The sequence below is a fragment of the Chlamydotis macqueenii genome, chromosome 9 (assembly GCF_036417535.1).
Source record: "Chlamydotis macqueenii isolate bChlMac1 chromosome 9, bChlMac1.mat, whole genome shotgun sequence".
In the NCBI taxonomy this organism is placed as follows: Eukaryota; Metazoa; Chordata; class Aves; order Otidiformes; family Otididae; genus Chlamydotis; species Chlamydotis macqueenii.
Genome location: NC_141564.1, coordinates 1,202,479 through 1,229,696, shown reverse-complemented (window position 1 = coordinate 1,229,696; position 27,218 = coordinate 1,202,479). Strand labels below are relative to the sequence as shown.

Below are 27,218 nucleotides of genomic sequence, written 5' to 3'. Positions count from 1 at the left end.
TGTTTAACTGAGAAGATTTTTTTTTTTTTCTAAATGCATGGGTTTGTGTATGGCATTGCCTGATGTTTGAACACCGACAGAAGAACTGTGCAAAACAGTAGGTCCCTTTCGCAAGCTCCTAACAAACGCCGGCAGATGCCGTTACCTTGGCCGCCGGGCTCCTGTTACGCATTTCATAATGCCATCGAGGGCGTCGGGTTCAGTGCTTCCATCCTGGGACCTTGCCCATCTCCCTCCCTTTGCCGCTTCCTGAGGGAAAGCTACACGCGCTGGTGTCATGCAGATAAATCTCCTGCGGACCGACGCAGGGGATGGGATTCTGGGTCCTGATCACAAACACCTTGCCAGCAGCGAGGGAACAGCATCAAATCCATCAAAAGTGAGAGAGCCGCGGCTCTGGCCGTTGCCAGGAGTAGCTTGGCAGAGGCTCGGGGTGGCTTTTAGACAAACCTGAATTACACAAATGCCAGAAATTCTTTCAAACTCCTGCTTGTATTTGGAAAAACAACTGATTCACAAATGAAAGGGGCATTATTAAGGAAGCCATGGTTGTAATTCAGGCTAAGTGAGGGCACAGTGATTGCCGTGCTAAACCTTATCCGTAGATTCCAGATGTTTACGTAGACCTAGGGCTGTGATTAGTCCCATCGATCGACACATCTGGCTGGGAAAGAATGACGCGCAACTTCTCTCCTGTACTTCTGTTAACAAGAAAAAAATGTCATATTGCACCACAGGGCACTATCCTAGTCTTGCCTTTCGGAAGCTTCATTTCAGTGGTGGAGAAAGGTTCTCTCAAAGGAAATATGTCAATTATTAAAAGATATTTTCCTAAGTGTGAAAGGAGAGTACTTATGGCTTTAGTAAAATCTCAGTGCTTATTTTCCATGTTCTTCCTTGGCCTAACCTGACTTTGTCGTAACCAGTAAAATTGAGACCAATTGAAAAATTAGGAAAAAAAGCTGCCTACTAAAACAGAAGTAGTAATAAGAATGAGCACCCACAACTTGTCTTCATCAGTTCCCCGTTAAAGCAACTGGGCAATTAGTAGGAGTTAATCAAGAGTTAATAACTGTTTACGCCGATGCAGTTTTTCAGGCAGGTTCGAAGTCAGGACGATTACATGGATCGCTATGTTTTGGTAACTGTTCAGTGTTAAGAACTTCTCCAGCCTGAGGATCCTCTGATCTTGCGGATCAGAAGCAGGCGTGGATGAGGTCGCCTGTGCTGGATGGAGGTCAGTGAAGCTGTCAGGAGAGCACACCCCAGGCTTGCTTCAGTCAGGGGCTGCAGGCTCGGGGGAGGAGGATCAAGGAATTCTTTCCTTTTTTTGTGAGTTAGCACCGCACCCCCTCCAGTGGCCCGTCTTGGTATAGCAGTGTCCTTTTTGGGTGGGATAAACGATTTGTTATAAAAAGCTATGCCACAGATCTCACAGACACTTCAGAATGCAATTCTCTTTTTGATTTGTGTTAAAATATTCTAGGATTACATTCTGTCTTTATATATTTTAGTTTTCTTTTTTTTAAATTCAAAAATTATTTAAAATCTGGTGATTTTGGGGGATTTTGAGGGGTGAGAATTTGTAGAGGGACAAACCAAGGTATTTTGGCTTCCCAGAGACTTCTTTTGGATCCCGTCTTGTACATCGAATAATAAGAAACTGGAACTTCTGCACGGCAACATTTCAAATGCTTTTTTGTATAACTCTCCCCTGATAAAGCAATAGGAAAATCAGCTCTGAGAGAATCGATAACCTCATCCTGTCTCTCTCGTGTCATGCTGTCACCTGTTCAAGGTCTTGAATAAGCTGTTTGTGTAGCTTTTCTCTTCTGTGTTCCCTTTACATGTTTTGGTTATTTGAATTTGACCTTAAAAAGTAACTGAGTGTCTTAATCTCTGGACTCAGAACAATTTTAAGAAGCTGTCACTTAAAGAAAACTTCTTTTATTCTATCTGAATGGTTTTGTGGCATTCAGCTCCCACTGTTTCTTTCCATGGCTTGCATGAAGAGAGGTACTGGTGATTTGGAACTGACCCTGCTGTATAGCAGCAGCCGTTAAATTTACCAACTACAAACTGGGGCTGCTGGGATGGATTTGGATTTGTGTTGCTTGTAGGGACTAAACACGCTACGGAAATATTAACAAGGAGTATGTATCAGCTGCTTTCTTAAAGTTTTCATGCTGCCCATTAACTTCTGTACTCTGCAAAATCTTGAGTATGGCTGTCTTCTGATATCTTCAGCCATACTTACGAGCGTGTTACTTCAGTGGTACCGTGTGGCCTGGACAGCACACAGCTGAGACCGTAAAAACAGGTCAGTGTGGGCAAGGGTGGTGTGTCTGCCACGGCAGCAGACATCTGCAGAAGTTAAGAGGTACTGCAAGTAATGAACGCCTTGGAAATAACTTACCAGAAGGAGAATTCATAGATATTTTAAGAACTTCTTTCTCTTCATGTTCACAGGGTGAAAAAGGCTTTCCTGGTGTTCCCGGTCCACCTGGTCATAGAGGCTTTCCTGGCCCAGAAGGGCCTCCAGGGCCACAGGGACCAAAGGTGGGTGTGTGTGAGAGACAGAGAAACTACTGTGCTTGGCTGGGAAAGTGAGCTGTGATTGGGTAGAGGAAGGACTCTGTTTCAAAAAACAAACCCAAAACCTGTTTTGGAGTCTCCTGTTTGGTGAGGGATGTTGTGTGGTCAGCTGCTGCAATGGTCACTTTTTGACTGATGTGAACGTCAGCTTTTATTGTCAGTTGTCCGGTGGCCAGTGCTGAAGCGTCTGGACTGAACTGCCAGCGGTAATGAACATAAGTCTGTCCTGGTTTTGGCAGGGATGGAGTTAACTTTTCCTCTCAGTAGCTGCTATGTTTTGGATTTCGTGTGTGAAGAATGTTGATAAACACCCTGATGATACCAGTTGTTGTGAATGAGACCAAGGACACCATCCTGCTTTCCAAGTCTCGCTAATTTGCAGATGCAGGAAGCTGGGAGAAAGACAGACAGAATAATTGATCCAAACTGGCCAAAGAGAGTATTCCATGCCATAAACGTCATGCTCATGGGGGCAGGCCAGGGTGGGTATCTGCCTTCCTGGCATCCATCTTTCCTGCTCGTTTTGCTGGCATCGTTCCCTCTCCCTTGCTGGCTCCCTTTTGCTCCTTTGCTTGCTGCTCGGGTTTGTTTCTGTGATCGCTGCTCGGGACGGGCTGTATCGGTCATTGGGACATCGGGTGGTGAGAAAACGCGTATTGTTCACTTTGTATATTTTTAATATCCTTATATTCTGTTATTATTGTAGTTTTCCCTTTTTATTTTAGTAAATTATCTTTATCTCAACCCACGAGTTCTCCTTCCTTCCCAATTCTCTCCCCCATCCCCCTGGGGAGGGGGAGGGTGAGCGAGAAACTGTGTGGTGATTCGGGCTAAACCATCACAGAGTTTAATTAGATTTTACAGCATAACCTCAATTTTGTCTTGATAGTATTCTCCGACATCTGTTGCTGGAGTGAGAGGAAACAAGCTACTACTGAGACAAATATGAAAAATAGATATAAGAAAATTAGAAGGGAAAGATGATTTTTAAGAGAATCTTTGTCTGTTTAGGAAATACTTAGTTGCCTGCAGTACGGAGAGAGTGACTTCGATGGCTTGGGCTTTTTTTCCTGTATGCCTAAACCGAGGCTGAGTATGAATTTTCAATGGCTTCTGCATGAGTGGAAAAAAACAAATAAATTGCTCATGGAAAAGCATTTTATTTATATTTATGTTGAGGAACAGCACTCCTGCTGTCATAGATAAGTCGGGAAGGTACTGCTACAATCGCATTATGTCTAGGACCTGCACTAGTGTGTCTCCAGCACTTATCCATACCTTTAAACAAACAGGTTTTATAGTTTTAGTTTGTTTGAGTGTTGTTGCATTATTCTGTCCTGTCTCATTTTTGCAATACTTTTTGGGACTCATACTCACGGTGGATCTCATGCATGTTGATGAGCCATTTCTTTGACCTCGTTGAAAAGTGTTTAGCAGAGCATTTCCCTTTCAATAAGTGATAATAACTTCTGCAAGAATGGCAAAAAGTAGGGATGATTTATGTAGCAATAACATCTCTCTTAGCCTGGACTCCGTCAATTGCAGTGTATTCCAGTTAGCTCTTCCTATTCAACACCCGTATGTTACCCGAAATAAAATATTGCTTGGGATTTTAGGAGCTATGCAGTTCTGTACGTTCCCCATCTCCTTCCTGGGAATGATAACAGTTTCTTATTATCGGTGAAGCCCTAAGTGTCTTGAGACAGTTCCAGCAGGTTCTGTCTAGACTGTGCTGTGACATGCTTTGCTGTCTTCCTTCAGCCTTGCTCTCCCATCCTGCTGAGCCCCCTTTCAGCCTGCTCCTGCCTTTCCTTTCCATGCACAACTGGCTCTGATTTTTTTGAGCTATGATGAGATATATCCCCTGTAAACATTGAAAAGGAGGGCAGGATGCCAAGATTTAGGCAAGTTGTATTAAATGCCTCTTTGCTTTAGTGTCTGTAACAGGCACATCATTATTTGTATAGTTTTGTGTGCACATGTTGGTGTTAAAAATATTGCATGTCTTGTTGACATGTATGTACTTTTTCTCAGTTCTACTGAAAACTGTTGTTCTCTGTTTGTAATCTAGGGTTCTCCAGGTCTTACAGGCTTCGTTGGACCCAAAGGTATACGAGTAAGTACTTACATTTTAAACAAAATTGCATGTATTAAATGTCATGTTAAATGCCAACTAGATTCAATAATTCGTGAAAAATAAAAACAAAACTTTATGTATTATTTTAAAGTACTTTTAAAATTTATAATACACAGGGTATGCACGTGCATTGTCTGGTTTTTTTGGAACTTTTGCCTTTTTTGCTACACCTTGTGTACAGGTTTCATGCTGTGTGTATTTAGTATTGGGATGTGCTATTAAAAAGTCAGACTAGAATTCCACAGAGTTGGTTTTGGTTTTTTTCTGTGGGCGAAACCAGTCTGTGTTAACAGCGCGTAAACTACCATTATATTTGGTTCACAGTCAGAAGGGTTAAGGAAATAATGATTTTTAGTAGCATCATGCTTGCATTCATCCTTCTTACGAATGCAATCAAAAGGAAAAGTGCATGATGAGCTTTTGCTTAGTATTTGTAATATTATTCCTCTGTTTTCATATCATCAGGGAGTCCCAGGAATACCTGGATTTTCAGGTCCCCCAGGCCTTCCAGTAAGTAAAACCAACACTGATTTAACCGTTTCTCTCTCACCATGGTCTTCAGCACACAATTATCCTCAGCCCAGCGTGCTCACTCTGGTCTCAACATCGATATTGTCTCTGCCGATTAGCCCAGAGATAGCAATCTTAGCATCAGCAGTTCTTGGTCATCGGCACGATTTAAGAACACACTGTAATCTGTCAAGGCTTGTGAAACGCTGCTCCAACATAAACTCTCTCAGTGTTGCTGTAGGGTAATATGAACGTTCAGAAACAAAGCTCATGTGACTTTTGTACTTCTTTTTAGGGTGAACCGGGAGCTGTGGGTCCTCCTGGGCACCCGGGTGTTCCAGGGTGCGACGGCACAAAGGTACAGACCGAGCTGAATGTTCTGGAGATTGTCTTTGGCTGTGCTTAGGAATGGCCCAAAGGCATTCTGAATTTTTCCCCTGATATGCCACAGCTTTGTTTTGGTTTGACTTTAACAGCTAGGAAAAATCTGAATCATGAGGCCAGAGAAAGGTAAAGTGCTGCCTCTAAGATAGATAATTAACTAATACATGTTAGTGGCTTTAGCTAAAAATTTAACAATAATGTTTGATATTTTGACAGTTAAAACTTTTTTCATAAAATCCAGAAGCCCTGATCAGTTTTGTCCAACCTGTCATTCTGTTGAAATGGGTTATAGAAGAGAGGGATAGTTAATTAAAATTTTTGTCATGAGTATCTAGCTTGCAGCTGACAATTCATAAGTCCTGAAAGCAATTAAAAGACAAGGCTTAATGCTAAGTTACAGGTTTACCAGTTTTACTTTGCTCCACTAACAAGAGTGAAAGAGGAAGTCAGAAGAATGCCCACCACAGAAAGTCACACATTTCTAGTGAAACTGTGAACTGATCTGGCATTTCTAATAAAGCCTGGTGTCTGGGATAGAAGTCAAGACCCACAGAGTCAGGCTGTGCCCCTTCTAGAAAATCTGGTGGTAATAAAAACTTCTTTTGTAATCACATTTGCTAAAATCAGACTGAATAATAAACAATAATATGCATTAACAGTCACTCGTCATACTTTCAGGGCGATCAAGGTTTTCCAGGTCCTCCAGGCAGAAGAGGTGCTCCAGGCATTCCAGTAAGTGTCTGTGAAATTCATGACTGTGTGCCTTTCTACCACGTAAAGCTGTTCACCGAAGGAGCGTGAAGCCTGACGTTAGCTAGTATCGACAACAGTCGAAATACATAGGTATCCTCATTTCATTAATATGAAAACTCTGTGGTAAAGGAACCAAATTTTATGCATGTTGGGCCTCAACTTCTCAGTTAACGAGTGCTTGCAAATTCATTGGCTGGTGTTAGCTCTGTAGCATCTCAAGGGATACTCATGAAAATTTACCACTCACGTCTCTAAAGGTGTCTAACGTATATTTAATAGATTGCGGTTTCAGTTCATGCCTGATTATCTTCGAGGGTATGGCCTGTTTAAGTCAGTAAGAACCAGGCATTAAACCCAGAACTTTTCATTCTGGCTGCATTGATTTAACCATAGGATTTGGTTTTTCTCTGTAGAAATGTGTTTTTGAAAGAAACTTCTAAACAACAAATGGAAAGGGAATGCTCTCTGTCAGGTTCCAGTGGCTTCAAATGTAATAACTTCTAAATATGAATTTTACTTTACCAACTCTCCTGATCTTATTTATTTATTTATTAAGGTCAGGCTTCAGAACTGTTCTGCTTTCACTTGCAGAGTTGTAACTGTGAGACTGGGCTATTTTTTAACAATATGCCCTTTCTTCTTCAATTGAAGTCTGGCACAGTAAACATGTACCTGGCTATACATCATGTCTGTGAAAATAAATCACTTTGAGAGCGCTGAACTTAAGGAATATTTAGAATGTATCCTTTCGCCATTGTCTATTTGCCTTTTCTGTTTAGTAATATGGTTGTTCTTCTCCCTAGGGCATTGCTGGCATCAAAGGAGAGAAGGTCAGTTACTTATTACGTCATATTACGTGACATATTTATTGGTGATCAACAGTTTGTGTGTGTGTTCACTGCTGGAAAAGTGATCTCCGTTCGTGGGGAACAGAAGGTTTGCTTTCCAGAAGAAGCAACCGCAAACTTTGGTGCTTCATCTGTATTGGTTGCATTCACCTCAGGTTACAAAACAGTATATAATTTTTTTTTTCCCTTTAACTGCAGTTATTACATGTAATTAATTTAACCCTTTCAAGCACATCAAGAACTAAACCCCTTCCTCAAACAGTTTATGAATTCGTATGGCAATCTGCAGATGCACTAGAGAGTATTTTACGGAGATAAAAAGTACAAAAAAAAACCCAAAAATTGAAGGTCAGGACTGTGGGTGAGTAACGGAGATATGTCTGAAATGAAGACTGCTCCTAACAGAACTGGAATGCCTGAAAAAGGTGTATTCTGTTTAATAAAATCTTTTTTTAAAGGTAGAACTATCCACAGGGAACAGTTGCCATCATTATGCAGTTCTGATGCGGCTTATTTCCCCCCAAACTGTTTTAGAATATTTGTTCTCCAGCATAACTTTTAATCTGCCTTTCTGTCTGATTGCCCAGGGGTCCCCTGCAGATGGATATAACCCAGGGTACGGTGCAAAAGGTGATCCTGGATTGCCAGGAGTGCCTGGGCTTCAGGTAATTCAGATCCGATTCAGACTGTGATATAGAGAGTGTATTGCAAGTGTGTATGTATATTAAAATCATTTTATATAATTTTGTATGTGTTACATATTTTATATAGATATAGTATTTTTTAAAATTGCCTAATTTCTAAACCAGAAAATAACTCTGTGTCTTAAAAAAATTATTAACTCTGATTACTACAGTATGTTCAAAGTCTTTCCTTTGACTTTACAAAACAGATTACACCAAGACAATAGCAATTAATTTTGCCATCAGAACAAACAGTGTCCAAAGTGAGACAGGGAAGCCAGGTTGCAGACAAACAATACTTTACAAATAGAGAAAAACCGGTCATAGATTCAGGGGTTTAGCCCTAGGAGTAGAATAGAATAGAACAGAACAGAACAGTTCGGTTGGAAGGTGGCTGCAATGACCATTTCATCCAACTGCAAAAATTCCCCATGAAGTAAGATTGAACAGATCAGGCCAGCCCTGCTTCTAGAGCAGTAATAACAAAGGACAGTATGATCCGTATTTTAAAGATGGGTTGTGGGTCGGGGCAATCCAAGGCGCAAATCCAGGCTGGATGGAGAATGGATGGAGAGCAGCCCTGAGGAGAAGGACTTGGGAGTGCTGGTGGACAAGAGTCTCAACATGAGCCGGCAATGGGCCCTTGCAGCCCAGAAGGCCAACCGCATCCTGGGCTGCATCAAGAGGAGCATGGCCAGCAGGTCGAGGGAGGGGATTCTGCCCCTCTGCTCCGCTCTCGTGAGACCCCACCTGCAGCACTGCATCCAGCTCTGGAGCCCCCAACATCAGAAGGATGTGGAGCTGTTGGAGAAGGTCCAGAGGAGGCCACGCAGATGATGAGGGGGCTGGAGCAGCTCTCCTGTGAGGCCAGGCTGAGAGAGCTGGGGCTGTTCAGCCTGCAGAAGAGGAGGCTCCAGGGAGACCTGAGAGCGGTCTTCCAGTGCCTAAAGGGGGCTGCAGGAAAGATGGGGAGAGACTGTTTAGCAGGGCCTGGTGTGACAGGACGAGGGGTAATGGCTTTAAAATAGAGGGAGGTAGATTCAGATCAGATATTAGGAAGAAATTTTTATGCTGAGGGTGGTAGAACACTGTCCCAGGTTGCCCAGAGAGGTGGTGGAGGCCCCATCCCTGGAAACATTCCAGGCCAGGTTGGCCGGGGCTGTGAGCAACCTGATCTGGTTGGAGATGTCCCTGCTTCTGGCAGGGGGGTTGGACTTGGATGGGCTTTGAAGGTCCCTTCCCACCCAAACCATTCCATGATTCTGTGATTCTATGATTCTAAGATGGAGATTAATAGGAGAAGACAGAACAGACATTTCTTTTGACTGCTACAGTAAGTGGAAGACATTAAATTAAAAGGAAAATAAAAATTTTTTATTTGCCATTTATTTGAAAATGAGGTTATAGAGTGTAGAATTTATTGCACAGAATATTCAAAAGATTTAAGGCTAGCAATAGGACTGTGTGCGTTATGAGAACCACCACAGTTAACAGGACGTGTATCCTCACTTGAGTAGTCTAGTTGTAGGACAGGTATGTTTTCTCAGATTTCAGAACATGCCAACCAAGGAAACAGTGAGGAGGAATTGTACTTCTGTGTTACCCTGGGACAGGAAAAGGAAATCCACAGTGCTGCTCCTCTGTTTGTTATTCGGTTCACTGAACTCAGCGGTGTGGTTTGCTTGTAATCTTGCCGGGAGCTTTATTCCTGTTTCTTCTCCAATATGCAGGGTGCCCAAGGTGCTCAGGGATATCCTGGGGAACTTGGACCCCAGGGCCCTCCAGGAGCTTCAGTGAGTGTAAACTTATATCTCGCTTGTTACTTTAACCTTTGATTTTCCCAGAAGCCTACGGAATTATACAGATACTGGTACCTGGCTCTCACATACTTGTTTGAGGTCTAGAGACCTGTGTGTGTGAAATTCATATCCTCCTGGGTTTTTTTCAGTTTCTTTTGATTATTTTTATGCATGATAATTTCCATGTTTTCAGAAGCATCTTTGTCCATGTAGGCATAAATTTTAATTTCAAGTAATTACCTATAAATTCACTTTAAATGCTAATGTGTATAGCTGTAAGAAAGAGAGATGTATAGGTTTGCAACTAGACTGTGTAGGCATTCTGTCACCTACTCACAACAAATTGCAGTTGTAAAGGTAGAAGAAAGAATAAAACTAGTGATATAACTCATGAAAATTGGGTACTTCAAAACGCCTATATTGATGCTAAAGACTGTCATTTTTTAAGTTAAGGAATTTTTTTTTTTCGTATTTTGTAGGGCATTCCAGGGAAAGCAGGACCTCCTGGACCTAAGGTAGTCTCAGATTGGTAATAAAAATGAAAACTTCCTATTATGCGTAGCATCAATTAACTCATTTTGTAGGTGTTTTTAAAATTAAAAAAAAATAATGTTTGGTGGTTTTTTTACAGGGTCTTATGGGACTGAAAGTGATAGGAACCAAAGGAAGAAAGGTAATTGTGTAAATGCTTAAAACATTTTTTGAGCTTTGTTTCTGTTTTCTGCTTTTTCTGATATACTATGATGAAATATTTGGGGAAGTAAGTACACTGAAAGAAAAATTTTCAGTATATATGTGGAAGTCTTTTATTGGAAAATGGAAACATGGCAATTAATATCTAAGAACAAACTGTTTTCATGTAAGAGCCGATGATATAAACTTCCTGACTGAAGGGCAGAAACCTGAGAGGAGCCAGTAGTTAATATTTACTAACACATAGCATTAAATTCATTTATCTCTCATTTGCACAGGGTTCCAAATGCTTATCTAAGCATGAAAACATTGGTAAATACATAGCGTCTGTAGAGTCACAACTTCTTATGGCCAACATCTCTTCGGTGTCAGCCTTCATAACTCTAGAAAAACCCACAGGTTTTGAATAAAAATTGGATGGTTTGTTGTCCATGTTCTTACTTTGTATCCCATATAACTGACACTAAGCTAGAAATTACTGCGGACCACATATGGTCTCTCAGGAGCTCAGCCTGCAGTAGAATTGATTATTCATTAGCATTAGCTGGGTTGACCATGGGGCATCTTGCTTCCTCATGAAAGTGTGATGCGTTCTTTGCTGTCATGCTGCAAGTGCACACAAAGGCTTAAAGTCACGGAAAATTACAGATGTTGTTTTGTTGAGCTCCACAGGAAAGATCACGTTTAGGACTTTCCCTATTCTAAAAGATCCTCAATGAAAAGTGTACTGCGATATTAATGTTTTCAGTTGAGCACAAAGGAAAGCTGATTTTATCTGTCAGCACTGTGTTAACAATCATCAGACTGCGGTTTTGAGGATGTCATCATGTATTTTATCAGTTGATAAAATGCAAATCAATGAGATACTTTAATTTGATGTAGAGTTGAAATGGCCGTATAACTTTAAGCAAATAGTATTTAAAATTTAAGCTAATTCTAGTTACTTTAACAGAAATCAGTGTGTGCTTTTTTGTATTTTTCAGGTAAGTTAAGGTTGTCGTAGTCTTAAGTCTTCCGTATGCCTTTTGTGTTGGGAGATAAACAGCAAGCAAAGAGAAATGTTAACAGCATTAACAGCTAAGTGTAATGACAGAAAAATGTTCACAATGCAAAAGTATGGCGATGGTAATTTGAAACAATAAGAACACACTGCTTGTAATTGCTCTGTTTTCCTTTTTTCTTTCAAGGGTGACACTGGATTAACTGGACCCCCTGGACCACCAGGAACCGTTATTGTGACATTAAGTGGACCGGATAACATGACGGTAGTAAAATCGTTCAACACCACATTCAGAAAAGCCATCCTCCTGGGCTTTACTTGGAGAGGACATTTTCATCCTCATTGTTCCGATAACATTTCCTTTTACCCATCCTGACATTTTTCAGACTTGTTTAGTTAGATACTAAGCTCTCCTCAGAGCGTGTCTGTCCGGCCAGCTGAGCTGAGGGCTGCGTGTTCACACGCACATCTGCATGGTGCCAGTGGAATGCTAACCTCCTAGCAGGAACCCGCCTGCTCTGAATCTCTGAGCACATGGAAAGTAAATCACTTAGCTCTGCCAAATCAACATGGATTTTCTGAATGGCTATCCAAGCCACAGCTGTGTTGACTTCCAGGCCTTGTCACTGAGAATATCAGGACTCTGAGCTACCAGAGTTTCGCAGAAGCTTACAACACGTTCGTGTACACTTCATGGTTTATTTTCTCCTTGTTTTACTGGAGCATGAGTAATCATGGAAAGTGTTGGGAAAACAATGAGTATTGGAGAAAGGAAGTACTCTGATTCAGCTTTCAGCTTAAATACTGCGTTGTGAATTAAAATTATTGCATTTTGTCCTTGTATAGAACTTAAACAGCATAGCTGATAGACAGTTTTGAGTCTTCATGTACTAACAGAACAAGTCTTCAACCTATTCTTGACTCTATTTTCCTTATTTAATTTGCATCTAATCCATGGAGTCGTCAAAACTCCCTCTCCATTATGTCCTTACGAGAATAGTTTGGGGCATGAGTCTAATCAGATAATACATAGGCAGCCCATAAACTTTGGCCATACTGCGCAGCAGGGAGGGTCTCATCTTGAGCCCCTAGAGGCAAGGATCGTGTGAGCAGCCACTGCCTTTACTCACTGGAGGTAACTGTAGCTCTAGTGAAGCAACTAAGGTTTATTTGTTTTTCACTTGCCATTTGTTGCCATTTCTGGGGATATTTACTCCAGTAATCCCTTGCATGCAATCACAGGTAGGCCCTTTTGAACGCGCTATGTTCAGAAATACAGGCGGAGCCAGTTTCTTTTTCAAACATCATAGACTTAAGCAGGATGACCGATACAAAGTTTTCTTGTAGTCATTTAAGTAGAACCATCTTTTCTTGGAGGAGCTTGCTGGTAGCATAAGGATTTCCTGTTTGTAAAACTTGAGTGTTATGGTAAGGACAGAAAAATCCAAGAGACTATATTAATTTTTGATCTTTTGTGTTACAGGACTTGAAAGGAGAGAAAGGAGATAAAGGATCAAGAGGACTTCCAGGGCCAGTGGGGTTTACAGTAAGTGACCAGATGTAAATCCCTTAAATCCAGACATTCAGGCAGCATCACCTAGTAAATGCCACAGGATTTACACTGCTTATCCCAACCTTTAAGGAACAGAATAGAACTAATTAATAGAATAAATAGAATATTTATTAATAGCATTCTAGCTGTACTTTTATTTTTATACTTTTTTAAAAAGATAAAATTATGAAATATTTGATTTGGAAAATGTGAGCCTCAAATACACATATCTTCAAGGTGGTTTTGTTGCAGGGGCCCGTTGGTGATTCTCAGAGTGAAAAGGGTGACCAAGGAGAACCTGGAGCACAGGTATGCGCAAACAATTGAATACAGGTATGTTAGTCTTTCCTGAAAAGCAGTTTTGCACTAGTGTTGCTCTCCAGTTTTTGTTTCAAAGCCTCTCAGAGCAGATTTTCTTAGATTCAAAAGCTCTTTCATCCAGTAAACCACACTAGAGAGCTGAAAGTCAGATGAGTCCTATGAGGCCAGGCTGAGAGAGCTGGGGCTGTTCAGCCTGGAGAAGAGGAGGCTCTGGGGAGACCTTAGAGCGGCCTCCCAGTGCCTAAAGGGGGCTGCAGGAAAGGTGGGGAGAGACTGTTCAGCAGGGCCTGGTGTGACAGGATGACGGGTAAAGGTTTCAAAATAGAGGGAGGCAGATTTAGATCAGATATTAGGAAAAAAATTTTTCCACTGAGGGTTGTAGAGCACGGGCATAGGTTGCCCAGAGAGGTGGTGGATGCCCCATTCCTGGAAACGTTCAGGGCCAGGCTGGCCGGGGCTCTGAGCAACCTGGTCTGGTTGGAGATGTCCCTGCTCCTGGCAGGGCGGTTGGACTGGATGGGCTTTGAAGGTCCCTTCCCACCCAAACCATCCTGTGATTCTGTGACTGTTCTTGTAGGCCCACGTACCATGAGTACATGAAGTAAAGGTCTGTTGATGGTGGATGCGCTTCTATTTTTCTTGCAGTAAATGTTTTACTGTTGAAACTTAGTTTTAAAAAGTGCTCTTCTGAACACATACTGGCTGTATAGTGCCGGTGTATATGTAGAAGAGAATTAAAAACACTGGGTTTACTGCAGGCAGCAGACTTAAATTAGTATGCTCAACCAGCAGCTGTGTGGAGACGTGAGAAAGCTGTCATAGGAGAGTTATTCTGTTAACAGGTTAATATGCATGAGAAAAAAGTCATATGTTTATTTTTAAAGGCATACACATTAAAATATAATTTACTTGAGTATAACTACATTTTGAAGAGAACTAACTAGAAAAGTACCACTTTGCATTCAAATTGCTTTAAAACTTTCAGATCAAAACTGATCAATGAAAGATGCAGGTTCTGAGTAACTCCAACTGTGTGAACTCATAACCAATATGTAATCAGAGGAGAACCCTAAAATATCCAGATGAATCAGAATGTTTTGTGACACTGTCTGAAGAAAATATTTTGATTCCAAATACATTTTGGAAGCAATATTAAGAAAAATAATTTTAAAATTAAATATTTCAATCAGTCCAAACGTATATATTTTGAAACTCTTCTCATACTTCTTTTGGTTGCAATAAATTTTCTTCTACAAGGAAAGGTAGCAAGACCAGAGCAGCACTGCCTGTAGATTGCTCTTTCTTCAACAGTATGGTGCGATAACAATGATAATGCTGAAGAGCAACTTGATTGTTATTTTTATTATTCCTATACAGTATGACAATTTTAATTTTTGTTTTGAGTTTCTAGTGTAAAGTACTAAAAGTTCTTGCTATCCAACATGTGTTGTTCTTTATCTCTCTTCTGTGTTTCTTCTATGTTATGTCTTCTGTTTGCAAAAGCTTTCCTGCATGCAGTATTTTTTAGAATTCTTCTCAATTCACCTCTCCCTTCCTTCTTTGTGGAGCAAGTAGTAGAGCACTCTTGCTCTTCTTCCTGTTGGCCATGAGGAATGCTAAGGAAGTATGGGTTGTGTTAAGACATTGACTGACTGGCTATTCTAAAATGAAAACAAAATGTTTTCTTTGTGCTATTGAAATTACATCAGGGAGCACAAAATATCAAATGGCTCTGGATTTTATATTCTAGAAAAAGATTCTTATTTTGTGCAAGTGAGTTTTGAGCCTGAGGTGACATCATTCCAGCTCCCCTTCTTCTCTTCCGGAGTATCACCTTGGGTTGAGTTCCATCGTCATTCATGGTCTGGTTCCCTTCCGTATCTTTCCGTGCTCACCGTCGGAAGGGCTGCTAGCTGCTGTATTGTTTATCGTTCGTCTTGCTTCTGCAAGAACCTGGTCTTGCACCAAGCTTTTTCCCCTTGCCTGGTGCTTTGTGCAGATGAAGTGTCTGCCTCAACTAATCCTCCACAGGTGGAGGAGTGTCCAGGGGATATCTTACTTCCTGGTCTGTAGAGTTTTATGAACATTAGTTAACGATTAGAAATAATGAGCATTTTAAAAATAATCTTAATGGGTTTTCAGAATTTATAAATACAGTTATATGCGCAGTATTTTGTTGTTACGCTCTTTGAATGCAATGACCCCTTTTTTGATCTTAATTTTTTAAATTTTATTTTATGTTTTTCCTTTGTAGGGTAAACCTGGAAAAGAAGGCGCCATGGGTCCACCTGGCTTACCGGTAATGAAGGAAGCCTTCTAAACATTTTCTAAATAACAGTCATCTGTTTATCAGGGTCGTATCTTCCTGTCACAGCTTTTTCCCATTGCAGAGTGTGTCTGACAATGTTGATTTGCATGCAGTGTGGAACATTTCCTTGGGACGTGCCACGTCCTCGTAGATTTGCGCAGGAGAGAGGGGCTCAGGTCACAGATGCTGTCTCCTCTGTGTGAAGTGAAAAGACCTGTTGCTTGCTGCTGACTACCAAATGATTTTGAGACAGGGTCCAAGTTGTGCAAAATTAACTCTACTGAGTTTTAAGTCTGGTTAGTCACATTGAAATTTTTGCAAAAGAGTTACACCTTCGCTTCAGCACAAATCAGGAAGCAAAATGAATCATTTTAAGCGCTAGAATCAAAGACGTCTTTTTCAAAGAGAGGTTATTGTCAAGGTCACAGCTGCCTTGGCCTGAAACAAGATGACTGATGAATGTAAAACTGTCATCTCATCATCTTATAATTCTTAAAACATACCATTTTATAACCAAAATTATCTCATTCATGTACTCATTTAAAGGTAAAAGTTGTTCAAATGTATTTGCAGTACTGTATTCAATTGGTTAAATACCAATTCTTTTATATTTACTTCACTTCCACTTTAACATCATCATTAGAGTCGCGCTGACCCTACGGACATCTTATCAAAATTCTTATTGTCCCAATAGCACACTTCACATATGTCTTACTAAAACATCATCTTCATCATGCCAAAGTGACCTTCACAGGCAGTCTAAACACATTCCAGTCTGACAAAGAACGAGGACTGACAGACCGCAAAGCTCTACTGCCTCAGCTAACAGAAAGAAGACTTTCTGTCATGACAAAGACATGTCAGTGCTCTGTTCCCATTTCAGCTGTACTAACGAGCAGTGCATTCAACTGTGTACACCTCTGGGAAGTCCCTTTTCCTTGCATGTCTATGCTTGCAGAAAGCCTGAGCAGCAGTCTGCACCATTTTCCCTCCTGGTCCTGGGGGAGGGAGTTGCTGTGTGTGAGTCTCACATCGTGTTCAGCTTCTCTCCTTTCAGAAGTAGTAGTTGGCAGAGGGAGAGCAAACTGGAGCCTCCTACCCTTGTGCAGAGCAGCTCTGCCTTGGGACTGGTGAAGCATGCTGTTCTAAAGGCAGGTTTGGGTCAGAGACCTGCGGTATTCCCACAGATGTGGAACTGTAGCCCAAACAGAGTCTTTCCCTGAGATTTCTTCCCCTGAGCAAATGACGTTCACCGTGCCATCGCCAGGAAAGAGTAAAGCTTTCCATTTTACATCTTGCTGCTGACAGTGTTAAAAGGTTAATCCTCATAAAACTGTCTACTGTCGCCTGCAGGGACAAAAGGGTGAACGGGGCAGACCAGGAGTGGCTGGCAGGCAAGGAGCTAAGGTACTGTCTGATGGTTTTGTGGTGGCTTTTGAGCGTGAGGATAAGGTATGTTTGGGGGGTAGTGTATCGTTTTGTTTATGACTGTGTTTACAATATGTTTTACTTTACCTGAAAGATGACAAGTAGTGATATCATGGAATGGGAAATGCATCGGCTGAAATAGATCCTGTGTTTGAACTGGTGTCCAGCTATGCCTGCTGGTGTGCTCCTGTAGTTTTTGGTGTATGGGGCTGAATAGTTGTGTAAGGAAGAGAGACGGGAGTGGTGGAGGACTGGTCAGGAACAGAGGATCTTCTTTCACGTTATGAGCAATGTACTGAAGTAACAATGGATACCAAATGTCATGCCATGTATTGTTTTTAATAAACCCATCTCTGTCTTCTGATGAAGGGGGTGAAAGGAAAGACGGGTCCACCCGGAGCTTGTGGTCGAGTAAGTGTAAATTATCTTCATCGTATCATTTTTCTAAACCATTAGAATAAGAATAAGCCCCATCGTTCCAGCAATTTTGGCTGGAGATTGGACTTTCACACAACAGCTACAAAAGTTCACAAGAGTTAGTTTTTAAGTCTCTAATCGGTTCCAGAACAGGTAGTATTAATTTTAAAATCCTAAGACAACTTTTTAAAGAAAGCAAGAGATGCCGTGGGTGCAATTTCTCTATCTAGTTGTGCTGTCTCACTAGTGCCTCTCTTGAAAGCCCTGTGCATGCCTAATGGAAACCTTCTGGCCAAATTATTCGAAGGAAGTCACTTTGTAAAATATCAAAATCATTTGTGGCGTTGACAGAGTACTAAAAAAACCACTGCTTTTCAAAAAATCAATAGGAGAAAAGTGAATTTTTGCATTTTAATTGTAAGCAGTTTTTTATTCACTTTCAAATTGGGGCATTAGTGGTCCATTTACATTTCAGTGGGATGTTTATATATCGAGGCACAGTGCTTCTTAGAATGCTGGTTTGCCAGTATTGCTGCCCATGCAAAATAATCCAGAAAAGAGCAAAAAATTAGTACTTATAAAAAAATAGCTACAGCAAGTTGCATTTCGATTTTGCCTGTCCTTTCTAGAAACTGTGACACATCATAAAATTAAACTTTAATAAATTAATTATTATTTTTATGGGAATGATTTTTTGAATGCACATGTGATTTAAGTGGTTGATTTATGTATATTTTCATGTATGATTATTTAAAAGAGTGGTCTGATATAGCTGGTGCTGCTTTGAGCCAATGGAATAGACTGAGTGGTTCCTAGAGGTTTCTTTCAATAATACTTTCTATTCCACGCTACCATAATATTCCAACTTATACCTTGCCTGTGTAATTGCGTCTGCAGGCAGAGGAGTTCTCCGGAATTGGGCTGAAATCCCAGCCCCATCTATTTGTGCTGGTCTCTTGGCATTATCTGTGTGTAACAATTATGATTTCATTTCTGGCTGCTTATAATTACCACGTGGTTAGAAAGTTCTCGTGGTGTCACGACATCAAAACTATGATTGAGGTCATAATGTTATTCGAACCAAATGTTCACTAGGAGGCACTGTGCTTCTCTCTTCAGTCTTACTATTCTTTGTTTCCTTACCATCTTTCTCTTAAGACAGAGTATTATGATACTGTGGTTGGTGAGAAAGGAGATGAAGGACCCCCAGGACCTCCAGGACCGAAAGGCCAACGTGGCATGCCTGGTGAGCGTGACATCAGAATCAAAATCTTTTAGCAAGAGCTGTCGCTTGTTGCAGGCTCGGGTTTTGAGCACCCAGCAACCCGCTTCTGCCTTTACCAGAGTATTTCCGAATTACTCCCATCAAATGGCAGAGTTGGAATGTGTCCTGAGACTTTGATGTATGGCTCTATTTCCTCTTAAAAATAATGAAGCTGGCATACTTCTGTGTGCAGATAACTGAGTTCAGCACCTAAGCTCACTGGCGTCCTGTCTCGTGACAGTAGTGGGCTGCTGCGTCAGCTCGTCACTTGTGTGTACCATAGACAAACCATCAGGGCTGTAAGCCTCCTGTTAGAGGTCTTCCATTTTTTAACAATTTTTCTTTTTTTTTTGTAGCTTTCATAGTTTGTTTTTATTGCCTATCATTCCAAAATAATAAAGATCTGCAAGATTTTATTTTGTTTATTGTGGCCACGCTGTAGAATTAAAATGTGCTGATTCACTCTGGGAGCTGTATCACAACGTCACAAGGACTTGTGGGCTGAAGTGTGAGGCAGCACCTTGTAGGATGTATCTCGTGCTCGTCCAGCAAGTTCCTGCCTTCTGTGTTTTAGTGTTCTAGCTTTATGAATATTTGTATATCCAAGTGATTGTGTTGCATTCAGGGAATACACTTTGGTGTTATAAATCTACATACATACTTCCAAGGGACGGCAACGGGAAAGCTGAGCCTTGCAAAGGCAGTAACGTGTTGCTAAAGAGCGCTTTATTTACTAGAGCAAATAGTAGTGGCAAAAAGAAGCAAGTTTGCAGGGCTGTAAGTCGTTCTCAAGTAATTAAGTGCATACCCTCCCAGACAAATGTGGTGGATGCTATCCTACCTGTTGTAAACATCTGTATCTTGCCAGGTGGCAGTGAGAATTCTCAGTATGCAGCAGTTGTGTAAGTAGTAGATACCTACTCAGGCAAAACCAAATTCTTAAAATAAGCTTAATGTGCAGAAAAACAAAGCTTGCAGTCAGTATTATTGAGTGGTGACTTCGCGGGCTATACAGTGGTTTAATTCAAGTTCTAAATACATTGCTTTTGCAGGGCCACAGGGTCGTCCCGGAGCTGCTGGCAGACCAGGTACGTCTAATGGTCCAGTACCAACAAAAAACTACATTGTGCTTCCTGCCTATTATACAGAATCAGCTCTGTGGAATCTTAACCTCAGGTGACTTTAAACATATCTCTGTGTGGTAAAAAATTGTCACCCGAAAGCTCTGATGGGCCAAGTATTTAAAGAGAGGTTAAAGATCATTTTTAAATGCCTTTACGAAGGCACGAAGATGATAAAAGGGCTGGAGCACCTCTCTTATGAGGACAGGCTGAGAGAGCTGGGGCTGTTCAGCCTGGAGAAGAGGAGGCTCTGGGGAGACCTTAGAGCGGTCTTCCAGTACCTCAAGGGGGCCTACAAGAAAGATGGGGAGAGGCTGTTTAGTAGGGCCTGTTGCGATAGGACAAGGAGTAATGGTTTTAAAATAGAGGGGGGTAGATTTAGATTGGATATTAGGAAAAAATCTTTTACAATGCAAGTTATAGAACACTGGCCCAGGTTGCCCAGAAAGGTGGTGGAGGCCCCATCCCTGGAAACATTCCAGGCCAGGCTGGATGAGGCTCTGAGCAACCTGATCTAGTTGGGGATGTCCCTGCTCCTTGCAGCGGGGTTGGACTAGATGACCTTTGAAGGTCCCTTCCCACCCTAACCATTCTATGATTCTATGATTCTATTTAATGTATTACAAGATTAAAAATACTTGTGGGGTGAGCTCAGTATGTTTGTTTCTCACTCATGCTATTGAGTACTTACTTTGCTTTGAAATTCCGTTTCTTTAACTGCATTTTTTTATTTTTTCCTCTTCGGTTAGGTGTGTCAAGACCTGGTCTGAGAGGTCCCCCAGGTTTTCCTGGGCCAAAAGGAACAAAAGGAGAGAAAGGACAAACTGGCCTGTGTGTTGTGGGCCCTCCGGGGCTCCCTGGACTTACTGGCAGACCTGGTTCTGTTGGGTTACCAGGTCCTCCAGGAGAACCAGGTGACGTTTCAGTATTGTATATATAATGAACAAAACCAATTCCAAAGCCATCTCAATATCTAATGTGTGAGATTATATAAACACATTTCTTATAGTGTCTTATATTTCTTATACTCTTACATTTTGAGTAATATGATTGAATATAATTTATCTTTGGAAGTTTTGTTTTAGAATGTTCATGAAAACACGTATGTACTGAAGGTCTGCGCTGATGCGATTCTTTGGAACATGACTGGGAAACTTCCCAGTATAAAGATTTCTCCCCTTTTTATATAACCGTGCCTATAAAATTCTGTTACATAAAACCAGAAAAGACTAATGAGAGAGAGTCTGTTCTTAAAATTGATTCCTCCAAAAGTTGTAGTAAATCTGTAAAACAAAATTCAGATGGGGCTAATCTGAAAGCTAGAGGCGTGACTTGCATGCCTCCAGAGGTCTTAGTGGGCCTTAGAGCAGGTTTGAGGTTCTGGCAGAATGAAATTAGAGCAGTAGCAGTTTATAGAACTTCTAGAAAATGTGTTAACTAGGAATACCTTTTTAACTAGCAGTACCAACAAGATCATCTTTCTTTTATATGTGGTATGGCCAAAACAAGTTTTTTCTGAACCCATATCAATGTAGTGCTTCTCTTTTCTCTCGCTTTGAAAAATATATCTATCCCCCAGATACATTACCTTAGGCAGAGCTTGATGCGTGTTCTGTTTTTCCAAAGGAATAGTAAATACACTGGAATAATTCTGTCAAAGATACATGAGCAGCATTAATGATTTAGGATTAAAAGAAAGAATTCTGTATCTGTTGATTCAAATAAAATAGAAGTATTTTCCCCAGAAGGGACTATGCTTTTGAAAGGCTGGACAGATGGATCCAACAGTCTGCTGAGATTTACTTTGGCATTACCATCTTTATCCTCAAGTACTCCCAGTTTTGATTTGTCCAGGTAGTTCTGTCTTTTAAATGAATCATAGAATATTTCAAGTTGGAAGGGACCCGTAAGGGTCAGAATACTGTCTCCAACTCATTCCTGCAACTTTTTTTCCTCTTAGCAACTAGAGAATTGTCTGAATAATCTGCTGATATAATGGTGCCCTGCTCATTTCATTAACAGGTAGAGTAACATTTAGAACAGGTCTCCCAGGACTTCCCGGAGAGCCAGGCTGTACAGGACCTCCAGGACCCCCAGGAGACACTGGCATGAAAGGTCAGTTTCAGGGAAATGTCACTCTGAAGTAGATGGTACAATCCAGTATCTTCAGGGATCCTCATGAAATTTGTAATTTAATTTACCTCTTAAGAGGTAAACCTCCCCGGTTTTTGTATTCTCCTGTTGTTATGTTCAACACTAGCAGTTGTTCTCTGAGAGAAAGTTCCTTCAGCAAATGTTGCCACAGGAGCTGCTGAATGTCTTTGCCACTTGCTAGTCACTAAAGTCACGCAGGCTGTTATGGAGCCGTGTTAGTTCGAAGCCTGTGTCCCTTTTGTTTTTTGAGAGAATTTGGCTTATCAGTAGAGTGACTCTATCCAAATGGTCTACTAAAACTAGACTTGAAAAAATCAAGAGATTTCAACTGAATGTTCCTGCATTTTCAATTAAATGTGTCAGTTCTGATTCACTGCCTGACCACAGGTAATTTTGTACAGTGTTGGAAGTGATCTTCCCCCAAAATTAAGGCCATGATGTCTGGCCAAACGGTGTTAGCCATCCTGTGTAACAAGCTGTGTAACACGTTGGTTAGGCTTGGGAATGACTTGCGGTGGAACAACTAATGAATTATTTCCATTCTAGGTGATGAAGCTGGTGTGTGTACGGATTGCAGCTATATTTCTGGAATACCTGGTCTTCCTGGTTCTCCTGGGCCACACGGCCAGGATGGCATGCCTGGTAAATGATCTTGTTTCTAACAGGATGGGAGGAAGTGCCAATGATTTGCTTTTAGCATGAGGATCAGGTATGGGCGTGTCTGCAGCACGCTGTGCCTGAACTAGCCCTGAGGTTGTGGTGAGCGTGAGAGCCTGATGAGCTCCGTCCGCTGATATGACCACGAGCCCTCAACGAGGTGAAGGCTGAGTGCTCATAGGCAGGTGCAGCCTGTAGCCAGGCCAGTCTGTGACCACACACTCAGAGTAACAAGCAGAAACATTCAATGTTGGGTGTGATTATCAGAGCTTGTCAAAATCCATGTCCTTGTTTTCATTTTTCTTTATAAAATACACTGTTTCTTTTGCAGGTAGAGAAGGAACAACAGGTCCAAAAGGTTCTCCAGGTTCTCCTGGAGCACCGGGGTTTCCAGGAGCTCAAGTAAGACTTTGATTTTTCAGATTATTTTTCAGATCCCACAATAACTATTTCAGAGACAACTGGTGGTTGGTGTGACATGCAGTGTCATACTGGGTGATCTGGACAGTTTTCTCTCTGTAGCAATAAATGTGTCTGTGTGAGAGGCCTACGTAGACTATCGGGTACGCCTGACCTAGCTTTACGTGAGCCTGTTTTGCTCAGTGCAGCAAGAAGTTCTGCCCAGGCAGTGAGGCAGGTGAATACCTGTGTGGTTAACCTCCGCTGTATTTCATTGTGGCTAGACTGCTTCTTTGGCCTGATATGAGCAGTTTACAGTTAACTTCTGTTCATCTACCTAATTCTGTAATCATGGAAGTGGCTGTAAGTGGAGTTTTCTGTGCTGTGATCTTCGACAGACAGCTTACTTCTCTTATTTCAGGACTTGCTGAAGCCCCAGCTGTGCAGAGAAACTTGGTTTTCATAATACCTTCTTCAGGGCTGCAAAGGACATTCCCTCTTGGGAAACGTTCTAGAGAAGGCTGACACCTGCTGCCGCAGGCATACCGTTAGATTGTTCTGACTTGTGCCTGTAGGAATAATTATTTATGGGAAATGACAGTCAGCGCTGTCCAATAAAAAAATGTCCTGCACAAGTGTTCATTGTGGTAGGTCCCGTACAGATGTATAACGAGTCTGCTAATGGGCTTTTCCAGAAGGCTCCGAAGAGTTCATGAGCCCCAGATCACTAGAGCCCAGTGTGTTTCAGCTTGTACTGGTTTTGACGGGGATAGAGTACCCACTTTGTACTCTGAGGGGGAAAGAAGAGAGAGGAGAAGTTAACTACGAACACAGCCAGCTGTGGCAGTTGTAGTGTCCCTGGGGAGATCCCATCTGGAGGAGAAATCTCTGATTAGATTTTAAGTTCTTTTTTTGTCCTCCTTTTTGTGCCACCAAAGCATAACCAGGTAGCCAGCAGTCTGATCCGTTAAATGATCCTGCATTATTCCTGCTTAGAGTAGTATAAATGAAATTATAATCAGGGCCAAAAGGAGTAAAGGCAGGAGAAAAAACAAAACAACCCCCTGTTCATTGAAGTGTGCCATTACAGTGAATAAAGATGAGAATAAAGAAAACCACTCTCAGGTATTTAATTTAAAAAAAAAGAAAGCTTGAAAACAGTTGAGGTATGTGTAGCACTGAAATTCTTTTGATTGCTGTGTTCCAGGGACCTCCAGGTTTTAGAGGAGATCAAGGACATAAAGGATCAAAAGGTGAGCCAGGATATGTGTACCCAGAAGGGCCAAAGGGTGAGCGAGGAGATCCCGGGGCCAGGGGAGACAAAGGAAGAAAAGGTTCCAGTGGATTTCTGGGAAGACCTGGCTCTAAAGGATTCAAGGGTTCTAAAGGTGAAGAGGTGGGTATGCACTGTTTGCAATTAATATAGAATTAATGAACATCTAAGTCAGTATTTGTATAGAATCATAGAATCACAAAAGGGTTTGGGTTGGAAGGGACCTTCAAAGCCCACCCAGCCCAACCCCCCTGCCGGGAGCAGGGACATCTCCAACCAGATCAGGTTGCTCAGAGCCTCATCCGGTCTGGCCCTGAACATTTCCAGGGATGCACCACAGTCTATTTTATTCAAATACTTTAACTGACGATCCTCTACCTGACGTAGTGGTGCTGTGCTCAACTATAGCAACCAATACACATAACCAATATGCATGAAAGAATGAGAGTAAATACTCTTCTGGAATACCGGAAAGAGATGAGGCCAGTGCAGATACATGCTGCTGGAAAACCTCAGCAGTCTGGTGTTTACATTGAAGCATTGTCTTGGATTCCTATGATGAATAAGATTTGGAAGAAAAAAAAGACTGTTTTCCTGATTACTTAAAATACTTGAAGGGAAATAATAGTATAATATAATTGTTTCTAAACCTGACTCCACAGTATTCAAGGAAAATCAGAGGTAATGTGATTTTTTTTTTTACCAAACCAGTTTGAAGAAGGAAAAAAAGTGTGTGGTGTGATGCCAGTAAAATTGGGAAATCAAGCTGTTGTGTTTATTTGTACTATTTCGCTTTTAATAGCCCTCTATTTGTAAGCATTGGTATTAAAATTTATGTTCTATTAATCACAGGTAAACCAGGGGAAAAATTCCTCTTAAGTTAGCGGAGCTACTCTGTTACTAAAGCAATGCAAGATTATAGCCAGAGAATCAGGAGTTTGGTTATGAAAGCTGTGGCAGAAAGCAAGTAATGCCTGGTATACACACGTGTAATCGTTAACAGGGGCTTGCTGGTTCCAAAGGAGAGAGAGGACTGCCTGGATTGCCTGGCCGTGCTGGTCTTCCTGGCGAGATCGGGCTGCCTGGACTGCCAGGATATGGACCACAAGGAATAAGAGGTTTCAAAGGCTCTAAAGGGATACCTGGTCCACCTGGCTTACCTGGAGAAGCTGGTTTGTAACTTCCTGTTTGACGTGTGTTAAAGAGTACTCCATTGAAATTGCAGAGATAGATCGAAGTCAAAGACGTAATTTATCAAACATAGGAGGTTTTTCTTGTGGTGAGGTTTTCACAGTGTTGTTCCATCACAGGTCCCGCTGGAGATAATAGCAAAAGTCTTGCGATCATAAGATAATCAAGGTTGGGAAGGGACCCTGTGAGGTCTTCAGCCCAAACTCCTCCTCAGAGCAGGGTCAGCTGTGAGATCAGACCAAGCTACTCAAGGTTTTATCCAGTTGGGCCTTGCAGACCTCCAAGGACAAAGATGGCACGTCATCTCTGGGCAGCCTGCTCTGGTGCCTGGCTGTCCTCATTGTGAAAAAAAAGAAGTCTTTAAATATGCATCCAGTCGTCATCGTTAGTGTGAGCTAAGTTGTAGGGGCAAAATATGAAGGACTTAATAATTTTTGAGTGCTGAAAACACAGCAGTGTGTGTGTTTATAGGCAAGTGTAATCTGGAAGAACTCGGAGTTGGACGGCAGATATACTCGAGGTTTCTTAAAGAGAATACCCGTTAAATCTTTATGAAATGGAGTTGCAGATTAAGCATTTCTTAATTGCATCCTTTCCCTGCCGACTTTGCGCTTCGTTTTCTGGGTCTCTACTAGAATGCAGGGGTGCTGAGAGGAAGACTGCAGGTGGGCTTGCTGTCAAAAAAAAATCTTTTGCTTTATGAAGCCGGGATCTGAAGGCTTTGCACAGCCTGTGGGAGTCTCAGAAATATGGAAACCGTAGAAGACTGCATTTTTAACCCATTAAATTGATCGGTAATATTTTTAAATGCTTAAGATTACGTATTGCCAACTATGAGCCTTTCTAATCTTTGATTCTGTGTTTGCTGAAGGTCTGAAAGGAGACACCAGTAGGGTAACTCCATTACCTGCGTTGCCAGGACCTCAAGGACCAGATGGTTTGCCTGGCCCCCCAGGAGTCCCTGGTGAGTACCAGGCACCAAATACAGCAGAGATAGTCTGAGTGGGATCTCTGTGCCAGCTCTGGCCAGATAAAAGCGCTGGGTTACTTTGAAATAGCTGTAAAAGGGATTTCCAGAAACTATGGAATTAGCTGAAACATTCCCTTTCAGGAAAACTAGGGGAAGTGGATGTGAGTAGGAATGGCCATGTCCGTGGTGTGCAGTATGGCAGAGGTTCCAAGCAGTCCTGTGCTGTGACTTGGTTCCTTCAGGAACCAGAAACATCTGGTGCATGTGCCACAGCTTGTATATCCAGAAAGGCACCTCTGGTGTAATTTTGGCAAAAGCGTATCCTAAATTATGCTGGGACAGCTGCAGCAGAAGGAACAACATTAATTTAAAGCATTCTTAATTTTCCTGAAGCCCTTGGCTCTTCTCGTGCTTTGCAGGGGCACAGTCAAAAAAGTAACTGTACTACTAAGTGTCATGGTTCCTTTTTGACATAACTGTTGCTAACCATTTTTCTAAGATATTAAAAACTTGAGTTTCCTTTTTTTTGTGTGTGAGTTTTGGGCTTGGGTTCTAGGTGGGATTTTTTTAGTTGCTAGCGTTTTAAATTGTGCAAAGTTTTTTAATGCACCGAAGAACAGTAAGTGACATTCAGGCTAACTGTAAGGCATCTTTGCTTTGGTTTTGTAGAGCAATTAATTGTAGAATTTCCTTAAGGCTGCCCTGAGCAGCACAGGAAAACTTCTTGGCAGCTTTACGGTAGCTTCTATTCTTACAGTCAC

General features: G+C 41.6%; 1 protein-coding gene across 1 annotated transcript in view; it reads left to right on the top strand.

Annotated features, from left to right (window-relative positions):
* COL4A3 (collagen type IV alpha 3 chain) overlaps positions 1-27,218 on the top strand; it is a 61,466-nt gene that overhangs the window by 9,360 nt on the left and 24,888 nt on the right. The window contains exons 4-28 of the mRNA XM_086754834.1: positions 2,470-2,559; positions 4,667-4,711; positions 5,198-5,242; positions 5,538-5,600; positions 6,305-6,358; positions 7,183-7,209; positions 7,815-7,892; positions 9,641-9,703; positions 10,189-10,224; positions 10,341-10,382; positions 11,590-11,667; positions 12,886-12,948; positions 13,207-13,263; positions 15,530-15,574; positions 16,937-16,990; positions 17,381-17,422; positions 18,587-18,674; positions 19,745-19,780; positions 20,563-20,727; positions 21,836-21,928; positions 22,514-22,609; positions 22,956-23,026; positions 24,231-24,419; positions 25,300-25,468; positions 26,359-26,451. Of these exons, the coding sequence (XP_086610960.1) occupies positions 2,470-2,559; positions 4,667-4,711; positions 5,198-5,242; positions 5,538-5,600; positions 6,305-6,358; positions 7,183-7,209; positions 7,815-7,892; positions 9,641-9,703; positions 10,189-10,224; positions 10,341-10,382; positions 11,590-11,667; positions 12,886-12,948; positions 13,207-13,263; positions 15,530-15,574; positions 16,937-16,990; positions 17,381-17,422; positions 18,587-18,674; positions 19,745-19,780; positions 20,563-20,727; positions 21,836-21,928; positions 22,514-22,609; positions 22,956-23,026; positions 24,231-24,419; positions 25,300-25,468; positions 26,359-26,451 (1,882 nt within the window). The remainder of the gene's footprint in view (positions 1-2,469; positions 2,560-4,666; positions 4,712-5,197; positions 5,243-5,537; positions 5,601-6,304; positions 6,359-7,182; positions 7,210-7,814; positions 7,893-9,640; positions 9,704-10,188; positions 10,225-10,340; positions 10,383-11,589; positions 11,668-12,885; positions 12,949-13,206; positions 13,264-15,529; positions 15,575-16,936; positions 16,991-17,380; positions 17,423-18,586; positions 18,675-19,744; positions 19,781-20,562; positions 20,728-21,835; positions 21,929-22,513; positions 22,610-22,955; positions 23,027-24,230; positions 24,420-25,299; positions 25,469-26,358; positions 26,452-27,218) is intronic.